At 43.4% G+C, this 18,395-nt stretch overlaps 1 protein-coding gene across 5 annotated transcripts in view; it reads left to right on the top strand.

Moving 5' to 3' along the window:
- The window catches only part of KIAA1549L (KIAA1549 like), a 667,839-nt gene that overhangs the window by 495,163 nt on the left and 154,281 nt on the right, over nt 1–18,395 (top strand). For all 5 annotated transcript variants that reach the window (XM_085648235.1, XM_085648236.1, XM_085648234.1 and 2 more), the window contains 2 exons: nt 9,539–9,717; nt 13,347–13,567. In XM_085648235.1, coding sequence (XP_085504361.1) covers nt 9,539–9,717; nt 13,347–13,567 — 400 coding nt within the window. The remainder of the gene's footprint in view (nt 1–9,538; nt 9,718–13,346; nt 13,568–18,395) is intronic.

The raw sequence follows: 18,395 nt of genomic DNA, 5'->3' as shown, positions 1-18,395 counted from the left end.
TCATTTTTTACTGCTACTTTAAGTTAAAGTGTGGTGTTACTTAAGTGCTACTTATGTGAGATGCTGGCGGAGGCAGAGCTAGTCCTCTGCTCACTTCATATGGTGACACTGTCTCCTGTGCTGCATATTTTACCCAGGTGGCGCTGTGTCTGCTGACTAGGTGCGAAGCCGCACTCTGATCGAGGAAGGCAGTCAGTGGGTTGATCCACCTGCTGAACAAATTAATCACAGAGAGAGAAAAAAAGAGTCAGGACACAGCCTGGCACATGTGGGCACCCCTTCAGAAACGCACCTGCCCAGCAGAAACTGCCCTGCCCTAGCCCGCCGGTCACCCAACATAACTTAATCAACCTTCCTGCAGTCCGAAGCAGTCCAAGGGGATGTGGTGTGACTGTTTCTCGTGGGCTGACACAGCCACCAAAGACTTGGTAGGGCTGGTAGGCATCCCACTTGTAATGGCCCAGCCCACTGCCCAGTGTAGGTGCAGGTGACAATGTTTAGTTAGTGATGATTCTGACAACACTCCGTGGCAAGGCGCAGTGATTTCCAGAGCTGCAGAAGGTTACTTAATAAAATGTGCAGAGCCCGGCAGCTGACAGAAGGTGGCCTCCGAGGGTGTTTATATACAGTGGAAGTACATGCAATCTCGGATCAAACTTCACAGCCAATGAACATGTGTGAAAATTGTTCAGTTTGCTAGAACTGCCTTGGAAACATTACCTCACCAAACTCTACACCGAATTTAGTTCAACTTAATCTAGGTAGGCTGTCATGGAAGCAAGTAGCAAGTTATGGACAAATGTCCATTACAAGACTAACAAGGACAATGGACATTTGGCTCAAATCAAGGGTCATCTGTCTATATGGTGGACAAGTGACCTCCTTAATGGCGCACTCATTTTTGAAAGATGCGGCGTGCATGGCATTTTCCATCGCAGGTGTGGATGCTAGTGTCATCGCTGGGAAACAGAGCTGGCCTGAGCTCAACAAGTGCTCGGACCTACTCAGTGCTTAATTTGTAAAATAATGTGTGCCGGTCGCCAAAGTGCTGCTCAGAAGCCCACAGCAGGTGCTATTAATTGTCAGCTGTGTAGTCCTGAATCCACCTCAGGCCTTTTTAATCCACTGCTAAACACTCCCTGCCCCTTCATCCCCTGCTTTCTGCCTTGTGGGCAGTTTTTCCGTCCTTCTCTTCCTCCTTTTGTCCCCTGTGTGTGTTTCTCCTGCTTGCTCTCGGGAAATGTCTGATGAGGAAATATAAGTGCTGGTCCCCAAAATTGACTGCCGATGAATAAAGCAGTAGACTTACTGCTAGCAAAGAGGAACCCTCCAATGACCTGCAAATGAAGAAAAGGAGCGGTTGGTATCAAGACTAGTCTAATGTGTCCCTCTTCCACATAGGTACATTAGAAGAATGCAGTAAACTGGCTAATCCAAAGATTACCCAAGAATCACTCCAACCTAGGAATTACATACATTTTGATTGACCTCTGATTTTAAAGCACTATAATCCACCATCTTTGATTTGTGACAATCCATAACCATTTACATGCGTATCCACCATTTCAGAGTGGTGCTGAGTAGGATGAAGTATGCAGGGTTTTCGAAGAAATTGAAACAATCCAACTGCTTGGATGTTACCATAATTTTGCAAACATCCAAGAAAAGTCCTTTACTTGCCACTGTTATAACACATGTAAGGATATTCTCCAATACCTTAAAGGTAACAGCTTGATTTTCTTTCCAATTTTTCTAATTGCTCTTGACACCACAATCCTCACTGTACTCTTCTGTGAATATGGCATTTCTGACTAGCAGGCTGGATTGTCAGGGGTGTTGAACTATCTAATGGTAAGGTAATGTCATTATTTTTGGGAAAGTAGGTTAGCCTCTCTCTGATGAGGGATAGGCTATAAAGGAAAGCTCTAATGAAAAGCCTTATAGGTCTTTTTTGAACTGGGACGTAAAACGTCTGGTGGAGAGTCACTGTTGCAGGTCCCCTGAATATACATGTATGCTATTTCAACCTGTGGAGCTCAGCTTATTGCTCTCAAATTGAGAGCCATTCTTGAGATAATAGTTCTCTAGATCCTAAGCAGTTCCTTGTTAACTATTGTTAAAAATTGGGTTGTTGGTTGACTGGGATGTGAGCCCTGGTCAAGCAGCGGCCACAAACCTAGTTTGGATAAGTCACTACACTAAATTAACCTGTGCTCAACCACCTAGTAGCTTGGCAAAGAGCAGGCAGGCTTAACTTAGAGGCAATGCGCAAATTATTTGTGCAACTCTTCAAGCAGTAAAACTGTGAAAACACCACACAAAAAGTTCCCACACCAAAGTAGAAATATAGAGCAATATTTAATAAATAAAACAAGGCCAAAACAACAAAACTCCATTCAGTAAAACCGGAGTTTTTAATTATTAAATCATAAACTGTGAAATAGCCCCTAGAAGTATAAAGCACAAACCAAGGATATCTGGTCGCTCTGGACTGGCTCAAAGTCAAAAGGCCAGGCATAACGCAATGGAGCGCGGTGAGATACAGTCCCACATTAGTTCAGTTGAAGTTTGCCTTCTCAAGTTTTGTGCCAAGAGTCCCGTTTGCATTGCAGAGAGTTGTGGGGAGCAAGGAGAGCGTGGATGGCAGTCATTGGCAGTCGTTGGCATGGCGTGAAGAGCAAGCCGGGTGTCACAGACAAGTGAGCTGGAGCTTCACATTGGCAGTCCTCCACAGCAATCAATGCTTGCTGTGCATGGAGACGAGTCGGCTGCGGCTTGTGCTTAATTTCTGTGTGCGTGGCATGGTTCCATTGCAACCGGCACTATTCGCAGTCACGAAGAGCTGAAAAGCTTGATTTAAGAGCCAGCGAGTCATACAAAGGGTCCAGTGACATTACTTGGAGTCAGGAGCTCACTGAAGATGGGTGGGGGGCCTGTTATGTCCCTGAGGCTCAGATCAGGAGGCCAGCAGACTACCCTTTTGAGTCACTCTGGAGTTCTGGGTTTAAGATGGGTTGCATTTTCAGTTCTTCCTCCCCTTAGGCAGGAAGGCATCAAGCAACAGGTCAGTATAGCCGGGAAGCAGTTACTTGTAGAGTAGCAGTCCAGCACAGTGGCAGTCCTTGTGGCAGCATAGCAGTTCTTCTTCCTGCCAGAGCATCCACATGTCCAGAAGTGTACACAAGTGTTGGTGACTGAGGTCCTTCTTTTATTCTCTCGTGCCCTGGTTCTGGAAGGTGGAAGAAGCTTCTAGACAGTGTCTTTGAAGCGCATGGGCTTCCCTGCCTCCTTTGCCCTGGCTCGAAGCTGACTGAAGTGACAATGCTGGGTCATTAGACCCTTTGTGTGAAGGCAGAGCACCGGTTATTCAGTTGTAAGTGAGGCTGTTCTGAACTCTGTCCCCTCCTTCCTGCCAGCATATGGCTCATCCATGCAAGCCTAATCCCTCTATTGTGTGACTGGAGGAGGAAGTCATAAAGTCTAACTGTCAGCTACACCCAGTCATGTGACCCATGACAGGATACAGGCACAAAAGGCTAATGTAAACTTTCAAAAAGTGCCATTTTAAAAATTGAAATTAAAAATCTGACTTTACCATTAAAGAGGGGGTCATCATTAAAATTTCATAAGAACTAAACATGGTATATCTACCTGCTCCCAATTAGGAATTACAGCTTATTCAATGTAATAAAGGATCGCCAATGTTATCCTATAGGAAGGGTAGGCCTCACTTTAGTAAAAACGAATTCGGGAGATTTTTACTAGGAGGACATGTAAAACTTAAAAGACCTTTTAAATACACTGCACCCTACCCTTGGGGCTGCCCAGGGCCTTCCTTCCGGATGACTGATATGTATTAAAAAGGAAGGTTTGGGTCCAGGAAAAGGGTTTATTTTGCCAGGTCGACATGGCAGCTTAAAGCTGCACACACTGGCTCTGCAATGGCAGGACTGAGACATGTTTAAAGGGCTACATCATTGGATGGCACAATCAGTGCTACAGGCCCACTAGGAGCAATTAATTTACAGGTCCTGGGCACCTGTAGAGCGCTTTACTAGGGACTTATAAGTAAATTAAATGTGCAAATTTGGTAAAAGCCGATGTTTCCATACTTTAAGCAGAGAGAACAAGCACTTTAGAACTGGTTAGCAGTGGTAACGTGCAATGAGTACTAAAGCCAATAAATACAATTCAGAAAAAAGTAGTAGGAGGAGGAACGCAATTAGTTTGGGGGTGACCATGCAGAAAGGGCCAGGTCCAACAACTATGACATGGGATCTTGACCCAAGTGAAACTTGCTGTTCCTTGTTGTTGCTTAGATAAACCTGTTATCTTGTTGTGGCTTAGATTATCTTTGGATTTGGACTTTGTCATACAGGTCATCACTGGTAGCAAGCAGTGAGCATGCCATATATCTAAGCCCTAAGGGAGACGTTTTTCTTTCATTTTCCCTATCCTCATCTAATAGTGAACATCCTTGTCTTCGCTCCCTAGGATGCATATTTGTCAGTGCTCCATTTCCATATCAGATAAGAATTCCACTGCAGGATAAACTAGGAATGTGTATGTAATAGGATAAAGAGATTTCTTAGGGATCATTCAGCTTAAGCACTTTTAGCAGAGGATGTCATGAAAATGTCTGATGACCCCTGAAGAATGTCCGTTTATAAGGCTGAAGGCTGTTTGGAGGGATCTCTGACAAACATGAAGCCTGCATAAGAGGCTGTAAATGGGCCAGTCTTTGTGGCAGATCTTGTTTTCTCAAAAGCCTGTGCTCACAGAAGAGTCCCACCAACTCCACACCATTTTTAGCTGCTCTTATCAAATCAACAACAGTTGGCTTCAGAGCTCATATATCACCTACATATTCCTACTAGGGACCTATAAGGGGAAGCTCATATCTGTTTCCTCTACAGTGTTTTTCCGTTTCTTTCGAACAGTGGTTTATAGAAGTAAAACATAATTCTTATATACTGTAGTTTGTTATGAAACATTTTTTACTCGCCATTTTCAAAGATCCAAACCATGATCCACATATCTGCATTCAGCAATGGAAGTTTAGAGGCTATTCTAGACGCGAGGATCATTTTATTGCATCCCCTCTTCCCACAGGTCTCCATGTTAAGCTGGTGCTGAAGATTAACTCTTTCAGCAATAGGTGGATTTTATACACTGGATATCTCTCTCTCATGGAATCTATTTGTATTAAAGGAATCAAAACGTAATATTAACATTCTGGGGATCAGAATAATTTGTTTGGTTCGTTACGCAAACCCTCATCTGATTCTGAACGCACATGGTTCGATCATCTTGGACTAGTCCACAGAAATGTTCTACATTAACTCATAGGGCCTATTTACATGTGCACGGTGCTGGCAGAGTGCTGACTCCTAATGCAGATTTGACATCACACTGCGGTAACACCGCACGAGTACTATGCACTGATGAGTTAAACCCTATAGAATGGAAATAACCACGTGGGACATGAAAACCACAATGAATTCCCAATTCTGTGGCATTTAACACAAATATTTACCATCTGCTAGGAACAGGTGGTAAATGTGCATTGTGACCTTGTGTAGGGTGGGGGTGGAGAGAAGGGGCTATGGGAAAAGAAGCAGAAGTTAAGTTCTGGCATTCCAGGAAAAAAAAGAAGAAAATGATTGGGCTGCTGCAACCAAAGCCTCTTGCAATTTTTCTGGCCAGAATTACATCCTGGTAAATTTAGGACTAGGGTTCCAACAGGTCCACTCTGAATCAGGCGGAGTGGATTTCCATGTGATAATTCTGCTCCACCTGACTCAGAGTGATAGAGTTTTGCACTTCATGCATGGTGAGAATTATCTCTTTTGACTTACCCATTGAATCATAATTTCTTCCGACTTGATCAACACTTTGCATATTGTTCATCAGGCTGAGAAGGGCAATGATAAGGCCAGCATGCCTATGTCTAAGAAGGAAGCCTCTTGGGACTGAAAGATAACGTAAAGTGTTTGGAAGAGATTTTTGACGTTTGATGGCCACTGTGCATAGATTCTATTCCAAAAAGTCTCTTAAAATGTTGGATTAGCAGAAGACAGAACATTAGTGTTGTGGTTTTACTTATTTAATTCATTTCCTTTTTATATAACCTTGTTCCTGCTTCACTACTTCTTTGCCTGTGCAGCTCGTTGCATTCTATGTTCTATCTGTGACTAGCCTGGCAACAGAATGTGGGCAAAGGAGAGTGGAGGTTGGTGTTGGAGGAGGCGGTTAGCTGGAATAAGGACTGGTGGTTTTATCCTTCTTACTGGAATAAAAGTTACTGAAACCTACTTGAAGTCCTCCTGAATTTTATGGACTTTACACTGGCGACGAGGATGGGGTTAGGAAATAGATTCCTCCAGCAACAGCGGTAGTACTTATGGGCTTCTGTGTTTCACTTATTGTTTGGGTGATCATGAAGAAAAGTGTAAGAGGAGCCCATTCCTGCTAACAGCCCCGGTTTGAACATGCTAAATTTGTATTTTGGAGCACTTCTAGGTGTTACTACCGCACCAAGGGGCAAATTATCAAGACAGGCGATAATGGGGTTGATAATATGCTCTATGGAATTCCAATTGAAGCCCATGTTAAATGTGAAGTACGTCTAACATGGGCTTCAATTGGAATTCCATAGAGCATATTATCAAGCCCATTATCGCCGTTTTAGCGGCAGTTTTCTGCCGCTAAAGCGGCGATAATTTTATCGCCTGTCTTGATAATATGCCCCCAAGGGAGATGTTAATGCGTTAAAATGTTGGTTCTTAGGCAAGGAACAGAGCACTACATCCTCAACCCGCACATGTAGTCTGTGTGTGTCTTAGCCGAAAAGTTAGAATTGCAATGCCCTCACCTTTCACAAGAACGCTTGCATTTGACCCAAGAGACTAGAAAATTGGCCATTTGAAAAACATATAATTGAAAATTGAAGATGTGATTATTTCAGTTTAAAAAGAAGCATTCATATCTATATTTGTGTAGAAATGTGTTTGTTTTTCAAAATTGTTTCCTTTTGTCCACGTTGGGCATAACGTTTCATACTGATAACATTTATTAGGATTTCCTAAACAGCATCTCGATATTTATTTCATTCTCCTGACTGCCCTTTTTCCACACATAGAATACAATTGCTCTATAGACTTTTGGGGAAATCAATACTAATCTACTGACTGCTGCCTTTCAAAACTGTGCAATACCTCACCAAGGGTGATTAGTGAGGCATGAACAAAAGAACAATGTGATATTGACTACCCCCATTTTGGGTTTCAACTGGTGGTGACCAGCCCATACGACATAGATACAGGCAAAAGGCATTATTTAGAGATTGACGGGTGGGATATTCCATCACAAACGTGGTGCATATCCCTTGCGCTGTATTACTGGTGCATTATAGCCCATGACAATTGCAATACAGTGGGCAGGATTTACAGCACGTTTTGACAGAGTATCTGACTACCAAACTCTAAAAAAGGCCCAAAATATTTCAAACTAAACGAAAGACTCTTTCAGACCTTTGCTTGCCCCCTCTTCAGAGGAGATGGGCCACTATCTCAGATGTCCTATTTGCAGGTGATGTGCTGTGCTGTGCATAATTAGAGATAGCTGTGCACACAATTTGCACCTTTGTTAGTTCCATTTCCATAGTCTTGTTAGATAGAGAACCTTGCATGAAGTTCATGTATATGAATGTTCCAGGTATGTTACTTGCACAGCTTTCACTTTTGTGTCACTGCTCTAAGTAGTTGTGGTCAATATACCCCGGGACACCTCTGTTTGAGGTAGCTGTCGCGCTTTACAAGCGCCAGCATTATTATTATACACACGTTTTAACATTCGTTGGCTATACAAGCCTCGTTTTGTGCCTTATTTCATTGCGCAGCCTGCTCACCTCACAATAGTGCTGCGAGATTATGTTCCTTTGTGGTCCTTTCTGCCAGTCAGCTTGAGATCCTGTTAGCAAAGTTACTATGGAAATACCACAGACAGATTTGGCCTGCAAATGTGTCAACTAATAGCACTTGTGGCTAGATGTATGCTTGAATTTCAGCAGTATACCACTGTGGCTATCTCATTTCCTAAACTAAAATCCACTTACTGATATATTTCTTAAATACTTTATTTTTTTGGAGCGATTTGTAATTTATGAATACATTTCATAAACACTTACAGTTTTTTTTTAAACAGGTGTCCATATTAGAAACATATTAATAGCAGTGTCCCTTCTGTGATTAGACTCGCTTATTATTTGCCAACATTTTACATGAGCACCAGTTGTGTTACAGACGGACACATTAATTTTTGTTGGGCACGGAGAGATTAAGTGATTTGCCCAGAATCACAGGATGTTGAGCGTCGTTGCCGAGACTCAGCTTTGAAGTCGACTGCTCTAGCCATAAGGCTGCCTCCTCTCTCTTAAGTGCTTAGGCATATCAGCATTTGTATTCCACTTTTTAAAATGGAGGCTGCTGTGCTATACTTTCACTAGGTATTTTTGGAGTCCATGTTTATAAGATCAGCATACATGTTTCCTACTATAAGCTTGGCTCACAGTCCCATCATTGTGAGGTTACCTACTGTGTTACTAAATGAAAGCGGAATCCATAAAGATAGAATAACATTAGAAGTAATGATGGCGCAGCTGCTATCAATATGTGGTTAACTCGGACCCCCTGGATGTAAGAATAAAAATTCCTAGGACAGGGCAATATACATTTGAGACAGTAACTTCCTAGGCAATTGGTGAGTTGAGAATACTGATGCTAAACAAGTGTCAAAAGAGGCTAGCCACAACAGTTTTAAAAAGAATTTTTAGCAGTAGTATTTATTGTTGATATTATTAAATATCACAAACATAACAAAATTCATTTAACAATAAAATACACATCTACGATGTGTGGTCATTCAATACAATAGTTCTGTTAAAAAATTCCAACAACAATACATGAATAGGGTCACTCGTGTGGCCAAACAATAGTATTCATGTATTGTTGTTGGAATTTTTTAACAGAACTATTGTATTGAATGACCACACATCGTAGATGTGTATTTTATTGTTAAATGAATTTTGTTATGTTTGTGATATTTAATAATATCAACAATAAATACTACTGCTAAAAATTCTTTTTAAAACTGTTGTGGCTAGCCTCTTTTGACACTTGTTTAGCATCAGTATTCTCAACTCACCAATTGCCTAGGAAGTTACTGTCTCAAATGCAGCTGCTATCAATACCACCTGCTGACCTTCAGGAGACAACTCAAGACCTGGCTCTTCGACCAATAGCAGCAGCACCCCCCCACCCCCAGCACCTTGAAACCCTCATGGGTATGTAGTGCGCTTTACAAATTATAACAAGCTGGGCAGGCATGTGCTGCGCCTATACGGACTTCAGGGCATTTGCATGTTGCTATATCTATGGCTGAATGGATGTTGAGGACATAACAATTCTTTTCCAAAACCCATGACACTATATATGGATTTTCATAGTAATAACCACGCATGCTGATCAATGTGTTGCAGTGCCTTCGAGTGACGAGGACGTCGAGAGTATGCTCTATGAAAACAGCTCCAAAATGGTCCCGGATCCATTTGACACGTCTTCTGGATCTGCGCAGTTGACGTCCATCAGATCAGTGGGGGTGCCTCCTTCTCACCCAGCATCAGACAGGAGTCAGGAATCCGCAGTTATAACCGGAGAGGTGAGCTTCCTTTCTCCAGCTAAAAAGATTGCAGCCTAAATGATGATAAATTTTGATCAGCTGCCAGTCCATCACACACGTTAGCTTTTGCAGTATTAATGCAACCACACATTCTGTGGAGTGTCAGTGGGACACATTGTGAATCTATTGTTCACTCTGGCATTTAATAGTTTCAAGATCAGGCACCGGGGCGTAGCTTCAGGGTGGGGGGGGGGTGTTTGGGGTGTTACACCCCCCTAATAAATGTAATTTCTGATAAATAGTTGGGTACAGGTGCTTTCAGTTGGGTATTGTGAGATGTCAGTCGGATTTCACCCAGGGATGTTTTCATACGCGGAGACAAAAACGCACACACACTCTCTCCCTCTCTGTTATTAATGTCCTCAAAATGTTGGTTATTTAACAAAATATTGTGTTTTCTCTCATAATACTTCTACCAATCCACATTCCTCTCCCTTTCCAGTGGTCCTTAGGCCCCTCTCATGCACCCTGCCTGTTGTATGATGTATTGAAACATTATATGCCAGCCTGATTATCGGAAAATCGGAAGCACACGCACCCAATCTTACCGACCAAGCTACGCCCCTGTCAGTTACTTGGGACATACTGCAAATGCAGGGGATGTCTCCTGGGGAACAAGGCGCATTGGAGATGTTATTTAGCTGAACTCAAACCCTGCACTACCGCCAACCCCTCTGGAATACTTTCTTCCTATTATATGATGTATAATCTTTATTAATACAAAATATGGAATGTTTTGGTCACTGTCACTTTGCATTTAATTTCTGTGTGTACACTTAAGCACTGCACTGATGCCGACTTCTTCACCTCATGCCAAAAATTGAGGTTTACGGCAGTCGATAGCTCATGAGGCTGAAACATCACTTGTAGGCTTTGTGGGATGTGAAGGTGGCAGGTTCTGATCCCTTTAAAGGACAGGTACATTCAAGCCTGTTTTCCATTTATTGCTGCTGTATGACCTAGAGATGCCCAGAGCAATATTACGGCACAATGAATTATTGTAGCCGAGAGGTTATAGTCTGGTATGGCTTTATGTTATGAGATAACAGCTGACCTGCACCTATAATGTTTTCTCTGTGTTTAGGGCTGTGTACCTGTAGATTAATGTGCAGAGTCTTAGTGCCAGATTTAGAGTTTGGCCAGTGGGTGTGTAACTATATCAAGTCCACCATATTACTAGTGTCGTAGGATATAATGCACTTGAAATAAGGCAGGCGGGATATCAGTCACGCTTGTAATGGAGTAACCCGTCCGCCAACTTCCGGGTTAGCTGAAGAAGGGAGCATCATTACTTCACTTGCTTGGCTTCTGTGCCTTCGAGGTAGAAGATAGAGTATGCTGCAGCCCCATCTTGAGGGGAGGAGAGTTAATTGGGGGATGGGAACCATACCTTTAATCTTTTAGGATGCAAAATGACCCAGATGGGTGTGGGTGGTCAGTACCTGATTCACAATATATTTGTGCAACTTAGTGACAGTTACATGCACACATAACTTCTTCGAGGAGTCCATCTTACTCTTAGGAATTCAAAAAACATACATTTCCACTTGCGAAAGGATTTATACACATGTAAAATTACAGCAGCATGATGCCATTTACATATGAGTAAACAGCCTCACAAGGGCACGTTCAAATGAGTGTTTGTTGACTCCATAGTGTGACTTTTACAGGATTTTTCTGTACTCTTTTAACATCCTAAAGTGCACAGCTTGAAAGCGTCACAGACATGCAGACTGCCACTTTAAATACATATTTCTGATTATTGCGCTGATTTCCCTCTAGCTTACTGAAGTGAGGCATTCTACGGAAGGATAAAATCACATATGATATAGCATGACATTTCTGTACATGTGTGAACTGTGGATATTTTAGGTTAGAACTTTACACACGTTTCATTGTGGAACAGAGCACATATGTGGGCCATGATTTACAAAACCATTTGCACACCCACATGGAACTTAGGTGTGCAGATGGCTTTATTTATTAATGTGACTTCACATTTGTAGTCACAAAATATGAATTTATACATGCAAAGTGTTTACTCATATTGCCACAGAAAGTAGGTGAACATCCACAAACATTCATTTCCTGCATACGACTGGACTAATACTCTTGGCAAGAACAGGAGTAAATCTAGATGGGACTGAATCCCAGAATTTCAGGGAGTGAAGTAAATATAATTCTACATTGGAAAATACTTTTGCCGAGGAGGCAAACAACAAATGTAAGTGTGTTTACACTAATGCAATATTATTTATGTGTAATGTAAACCTTTTTACATTTATACATGCAGAATGTCACTGCCTGCCTGAAAGGAACTTAAAACTCAAAAAAGAATTCCAGAACCAGTCCTGGGAAGCCACTTCTCCCTCAACTTCCAGGAGTACTTTTAGAATACTGTGTGAATTCCAAAAAAGGAGGGATAGATTCATTTTTTGCATTTAGAATACTTACACGTCTTTTAAAATATCGACTGATTAACCTGTTATTGCATGCAGTGCTAAGCATGGTTGTATACCTTGTTTTAATAGGTCTGTTGGAAATGTATCTTTAATAACCCCCATCTAAAAAGTAGAGAGAGAAGAGCCTTTTCTTAAGGGAATTACTTTTCTGCTACTGTACCTTCGTCTTTAATATAAATTGGCCACAACGTCACTGTTACACATACGGGGCAGATTTATGTTAACTGGCGCATCCCTGCATATCAGCAGGGATGCGCCAGTTATTATGCGCCACAGCTGCGCCACCATGGATGCGCCGCATTTATAATGTGGCGCACCATGGGGCAAAAACGGCACAGATGCGTGACGCATCTGTGCCGTAAAAGTGGCGCATTGCTGGAGTTGCGTCGCAAGCGCGACGCAGCTCCAGCAATGTTCTGGGGGGCCCTATCTGTACAATGCTGCGTCAATCCTTACGCCTGCTTCAAGCAGGCGCAGGGTTTTGACGCAGCATGGGCCTAAAAGTGACTGAGTGAAATCTTGTAGATTTCACTCAGCCCCTTTTAGGAACCGTTCCTGCGCCGGAACTCCCCCACCTGCCCTGGAACGCCTACATGTGGCGCAGGGCTTTACAACGTGAGGCATCTCCCAGATGCGTCACGTTGTAAATACCCCGCACCATGGCGCAGGATTTGCGCCGCTGCTGCGTCACAAAAGTGACACAACGGCGGCGCAAAAGTGGCGCAAGTGCAACATAAATCTGCCCACCGGAGCAAAATCCCTGAACATATGCACCCCTCCCTCCCCCGCAAACACTTCAGTGACAGAGTAAAATACGTTTCGGTGCGTGGGGCTCTCCCGTTTCCCGTTTCCTCTGCAGTTATGATTAATGCTGGCCCGGTTTATAGCGACAGATGAGCGCGTCCCTGTTTAGTGGGCGTGAGGTTCCGCACGCGCCACTTAGAAAGAACAACATATTCAGCCGTCTGATGGCGAGCTCGCAGGGAGCCTCCTTTAACTTGTCGGTTTGCACTGAAACCCGCTGATAAAATCCGAAAATAGGTTATGATGGGCGCAGCGCGCTGGGCGACCCAGCCAGGGAATTGTTCTCCTCTCACGCCTTTCCATACTGAGTCTGCTCGGCTGAATGTGTTTCTCTCCGGATAGGTCAACAAAGCCCTGAAACAGAAGTCCGACATTGAGCACTACCGCAACAAGCTGCGGCTGAAAGCCAAGAAGAAGGGCTACTACGACTTCCCTCCCATTGACGGCAGCAAATCCCTGACTGAAAGGAAAAGAAAGATGTACGAGAAGAAACAGAAGGAAATCGACAGTGTCTTGGATCCGGATACGGATGTGTCATCTCCATTTGCAGAGCCTAAAAACAGGTACGAAAAACCCTTCACTTCCCCCACATTGGTTTTAAGAGTTGATGCATCTCAGCATCTTTTCTAGAATGCATCTCCTCTGTGTGTTTCCTCTTTGTGTGTCGTGCTTTGCTGTTTTCTGTTTTGATGCATGAAGTAGTTCTCTCATTTGGAGCGGCATCAGGGCTAACTTCCTTCTGTTTGTAGAGCTTTGATCACATCTTTGTATTTTTGAATGCAAGTATGGAGATTTTTATGTGTGTGGCTTCGCTAGTAAAACCAGCTTTTGCTACAAACTGAAAAAAAATACTTGTGCAAAAAAAGTTTTCTTTCGTGGCATTATTTGCAGTTAATTCTTCCAAACATGGGTCCCATTTGGATTTTGTACAACTCTTACCATAGTTCGAAATGACGCGCAATGTCGGGGGGACTGACCTCCTTTCAATCTCCACGCAGCAGTGGCATTAGGAAGCCTTTATTTGAGATGTTCCAAATCTTATGATTTTAATTTAAAGACCAACAACCCCAATTAGGATCTAAGTCTAGAAAATGCAGGAGTGCTATATGAAAGAATCACCTGCGCATGATTGATGGTGGGTTCCACCCAGCAGTCTAAACAGAAACGAAATATCAACCATGGTATATTTAATTCGTTTTTTCATCGTGACAGCCATCTATTTCTCAGTCAAATCCTTTGGCATCACTGCCACGTTGAACACCTGATGTATGCTTCGTAATTGCACCACTTTCAGTAACATTTCTGTGCTGATAGGGTTATGTTGGGGGTTAGTCGAATATTAAGGTTTATTGCTCACTGTCCTGAAACTTCATTGTGGGTTTTATTCATCAACCTCAGCATTATGTAACTTACAAATCAGCAAATGCGCCCTTATAGAATTCCCAAATATGTACAAACCGGTTCCGGAGAGGCTGGTCTTGTAAATCGAATGACATTCACTGGAATGCACATCAACATGTTTATTTTTTCGACTTGTCTTTTATTATAATTACTGGAATATGATAGAATAACTGAATGCAATTCTATACATTTACATAACCGCCGTCGAAACACTTGTGATTTGGAGACATTTTGTTTTCTGCTGCTTCCAGTAGTTCCCAAGGCATCTGTACGTTTGCCAATAAGTACAGTTTTTGAAGCTTTAGCATTTTAATGCATGTACTTTGACCCTATGCTTCTTCGAGTAAGGCACGCCACACACTGGGTATGAATCAGCAGAGTCTTGAATGTTCAGCTCGAACTGAGGAAACATTTGTATCCGAGATTCACTTTTATCATTCATTTTTTAAAGAAAAGGGCCATTCTGTTTGTTGTATAACATACATTTTATATTTCTGCTTTACGAATGCAGGGGCATATTAGCAACGCTTTGCGATAAGTATCGCAAAGCGCGCTTAGCGTCAATTTATTTACCTCCGGCTATCGCTGGTTTTAATCGCGGAGATAGCACGTTATTAGTAACGCGTATCTCCAAGGTGATAAAAAAATCCAGCGATAGCGGCGAAATGACTGGTCATCACTTGGAATCCAGCGAAGTAATTACTGCGATAGTGAAATCCTTGGTAATAAGCCAAGGTGGCATCAGCCAGACAATCCACCTCTCCTTTAAAAGGTGGCTAAGTCAGGTTTCAATCAGGCTTTAGGAACCAGCGATAATCGCTGTTAGCGCAACTTTTCTTATCGCAACGTGTGCATTGATAATAGGGAGAAGTTGTGTTTCAATTTACTTTTAGTGAGGAACGCCTACTTTGCATGTCATTAGCGATAAATATCGCTGACATGCAAAGCGGCAAAAAACAGGCGCTATTGCCTGTAAACTGTCGCTAACAGCTGTTAGCGACAGCTTGCTAATAGGGCGATAAAAATATAGCCGCTTTAGCTGCAAAAAGTGCTGCTAAAACGGCGATATTTCCCTTGATAATATACCCTGCAATCCTGTTACTATCTACATCCTAATCATCTTACTGGGCACGTTTTCGGGTTTTGTTCGTCACATGCAGTGTTTTCTGCCACCCCTACAATCTAACATACATTTCTTTCTTTCCTGTCGAGATACAGCATGAAAGATTCGTCTGTCTCTTCTATCTACGTTACTATATCATTGTGTTTCTGTTGTTCATTTTTCTGTCTGTCTGACAGTGTGCACAGTGTCGGGATGGCCTGTAGGGCAATTTGGCTGTACCAGAAAGGCTGGTCTGATAGGTCAGTGACTGGGACCATGGTCTGGCTGTTAATGGGCCTGTTATATGGTCTATTGGACAGGTTTTTACTCTTGATTTACCTGACGTCACCACTAACATTGTCTGCAGCAAGAAAACAAATGCATACAGTCTCTGCCCTGCAAAACATCTTGGCAGTGTGTCTGTTAAGACTACACCGATTTGCAAATGAGGGCCACATTTTTAGCTATCTGATCCGGTAATGGGCAGTAGCAGCTGGTGTCAGAGTAGAGGGGTGGGCAGGGGTAGAAGACGACGAACAACGAAAACAAGCATTTGCAATGCAATAGGTCTCGCATTTACGTGAGTTTGAGTTGTTGGCATTGTAAATGACAATGCCTTTTATTTATGTTTTGATTTTGGAACATAAATAAAACACATTGTCATTTATAATGCCAATAGCTTAAACTCGAGTAAATGCGAGACCTATTGCATTGCAAATGCTTGTTTTACATTTCACCACTCCTTCGGCCCCGTCCTTTCCGTGGAGCGGATGGGCTCTCAGGCGCTACAATAGAATCTCCGAAAAGAGAACATTCTAACCAATGAGCAGTAAAAAGGAAAGAAAAGCACATCCCCTTGGGTGGAGGGGGTGGGGCAGTGTTGCACTGACTGATTACGTAGTGCCAAAAACACGAAAGATTGACTATTTGTGAAGAAGTAATTGTTATTACAACTAAACCCAAAGACATCATTTCTGACGCATTGCAACCAAGATTTGAGATCGTCTTTCACGCGCTACTTTGCAGATTTCATAAACATCTGATCAGTGAACGCTCAACCCAATGAGCTATAGAGCCTTTTATTTATTCCGTCCCACGGCATCAAAACGATCTTCGGCAATCCCTCTTATATTGGCAGGCAACCATACAAATGTCCACTATTACTCGAAGATTTCTGAAGGAAACCAAGTATAACATGCACATGTTTTCTTGATGCTACAGTGCTGCATGTGGCTGCATGCAGCTTCGAACTGCTAGCCCAGATCAGAGGTTCGCGAATACTCACGACTCCCTGTTATAAAACCCTTCACAGCAATTAATTCCAGGGGTGAATTGGGGGGGGTGGGGCTGGCTAAAGCCCTTTGAGCCCAATGGGCGTTGCGCGCCTTGGTTTGGGATGACCACTGCTGCCGAGTAGCTGCTGAGCAGGGAGGCAAATAGATGGGAGAGTTTGGAGCAAACTTCCAGGCTTACAATGCGACGGGGAGCAAAGTCCTTAGGCCTATGCGGAGCATGGTGAGACCACCAAAGGACTGTCTCCTGCTGCGCTTGTGTTCAGCTGGCCACAAGAAAACAAAGCCAAATCACACTGTGATTATGGTAAACGCTTGGAAGTCATACTGTGCACTATATAATGGCGCCGCGATGCTTTACTAATAGCAGTGTGGGCGATTTACAGGTGCTAATTAATCAGAACATATCCTTAAATTATTCCTCACTCACATTGCACGTATGACAAAGACCGTGTAAGTGCCTGTAACAAGATAAACTTCTCACAAAGACCACACAAATACTGAAGATCCCCTCCCACCTTTTGGAAGACAGGGCAGCACATTGTGCATTGCCTGTTGTCCAGTCCCCAACCACAATGCGTGGCCTGGACACGGCAGGCAGCAGCGCCCAGGGTCACTCCTTCCTTATTGGCACCTGTGCGTTATGTGGTCACTGCATCTAAACATCTTGTTATCCAATGCATACACCGAGGTACGTCAGCTACAGGGAGCATGGGAGAGTGATGGCTGTACGAGTGTAGGAAATGCGTAAAAGATGCAGCGAGCAAGAGAAAGTGAGTAAAAGAGAAAAACAACGCAAGGCAGATTTAAAGAAAAGGGAAGGAAAGAGAGCCAGGCGATGGAGTTTAGGAAGGCAAGGCTAAGGAGCGAAAGAAACGACAAGACCAGAGAGGTGAAAGAAAAGAAAGGGACTTAGAGAAGTAAGGTTTGAAAGTAAAAGTAAGACAGAAGGGGAGATAGAAAGTTACGGCAAAGTCAGACAGTAACAGACAACAAAAGCCAGGAAATGGCAGAGAAGCTAAGCGAGGAGAGAAAGAGAGGCGAGAAGTGAATGAAGATAGTGCGAGAATATGGAATTAGCAACTGCATGAAGACAAGGCCTGGTAAGGAAGTGGGATAAGGGAGGGGGTGGCAAATGGTGTGCACTTTCGCGGGTGCTTTGATGTTCTCAGTGGCCGCGCGGCTCACTGAGAACATCAAAGCGCCCGCGAAATGTAAATGCAGGCTGCCAAATGGTGCGCGTGCCTGGCGCACATGCACTGTAGTTGGGGGCCTGGAAAGCACTGTTTGCACTTCCACATCCCCGTTTTCAATAGCTCTCGCCAGAGCAGCGCTAAAGCGCTGGCTCAGGCGAGACCTAAAAAGGAGAGAAATAAAAGACCTTACCTGACGCCTGCAGCCCACCGCATGGCCGTCTTCTCCTCCTCTCGTGGCTCCACTGCAGGCGGAGGCTCCCAGACTCCCCTGCTTCCAATCCAGAAGCTGCGCTCACGCATGAGAGCAGCTTCAGGATTGTCCTGTGCACCAATGATTTGTGCTCCCTGGGAGACTGGAGCCTGTGCTTTGCTGTCTCTAACCCAGCAACGTGGCTGTGTT

Source organism: Triturus cristatus, chromosome 3_2 (genome assembly GCF_964204655.1).
Source record: "Triturus cristatus chromosome 3_2, aTriCri1.1, whole genome shotgun sequence".
Taxonomy (NCBI): Eukaryota; Metazoa; Chordata; class Amphibia; order Caudata; family Salamandridae; genus Triturus; species Triturus cristatus.
Note: the sequence above shows the minus strand (reverse complement) of the source record. Positions and strands in the feature narration are given on the sequence as shown.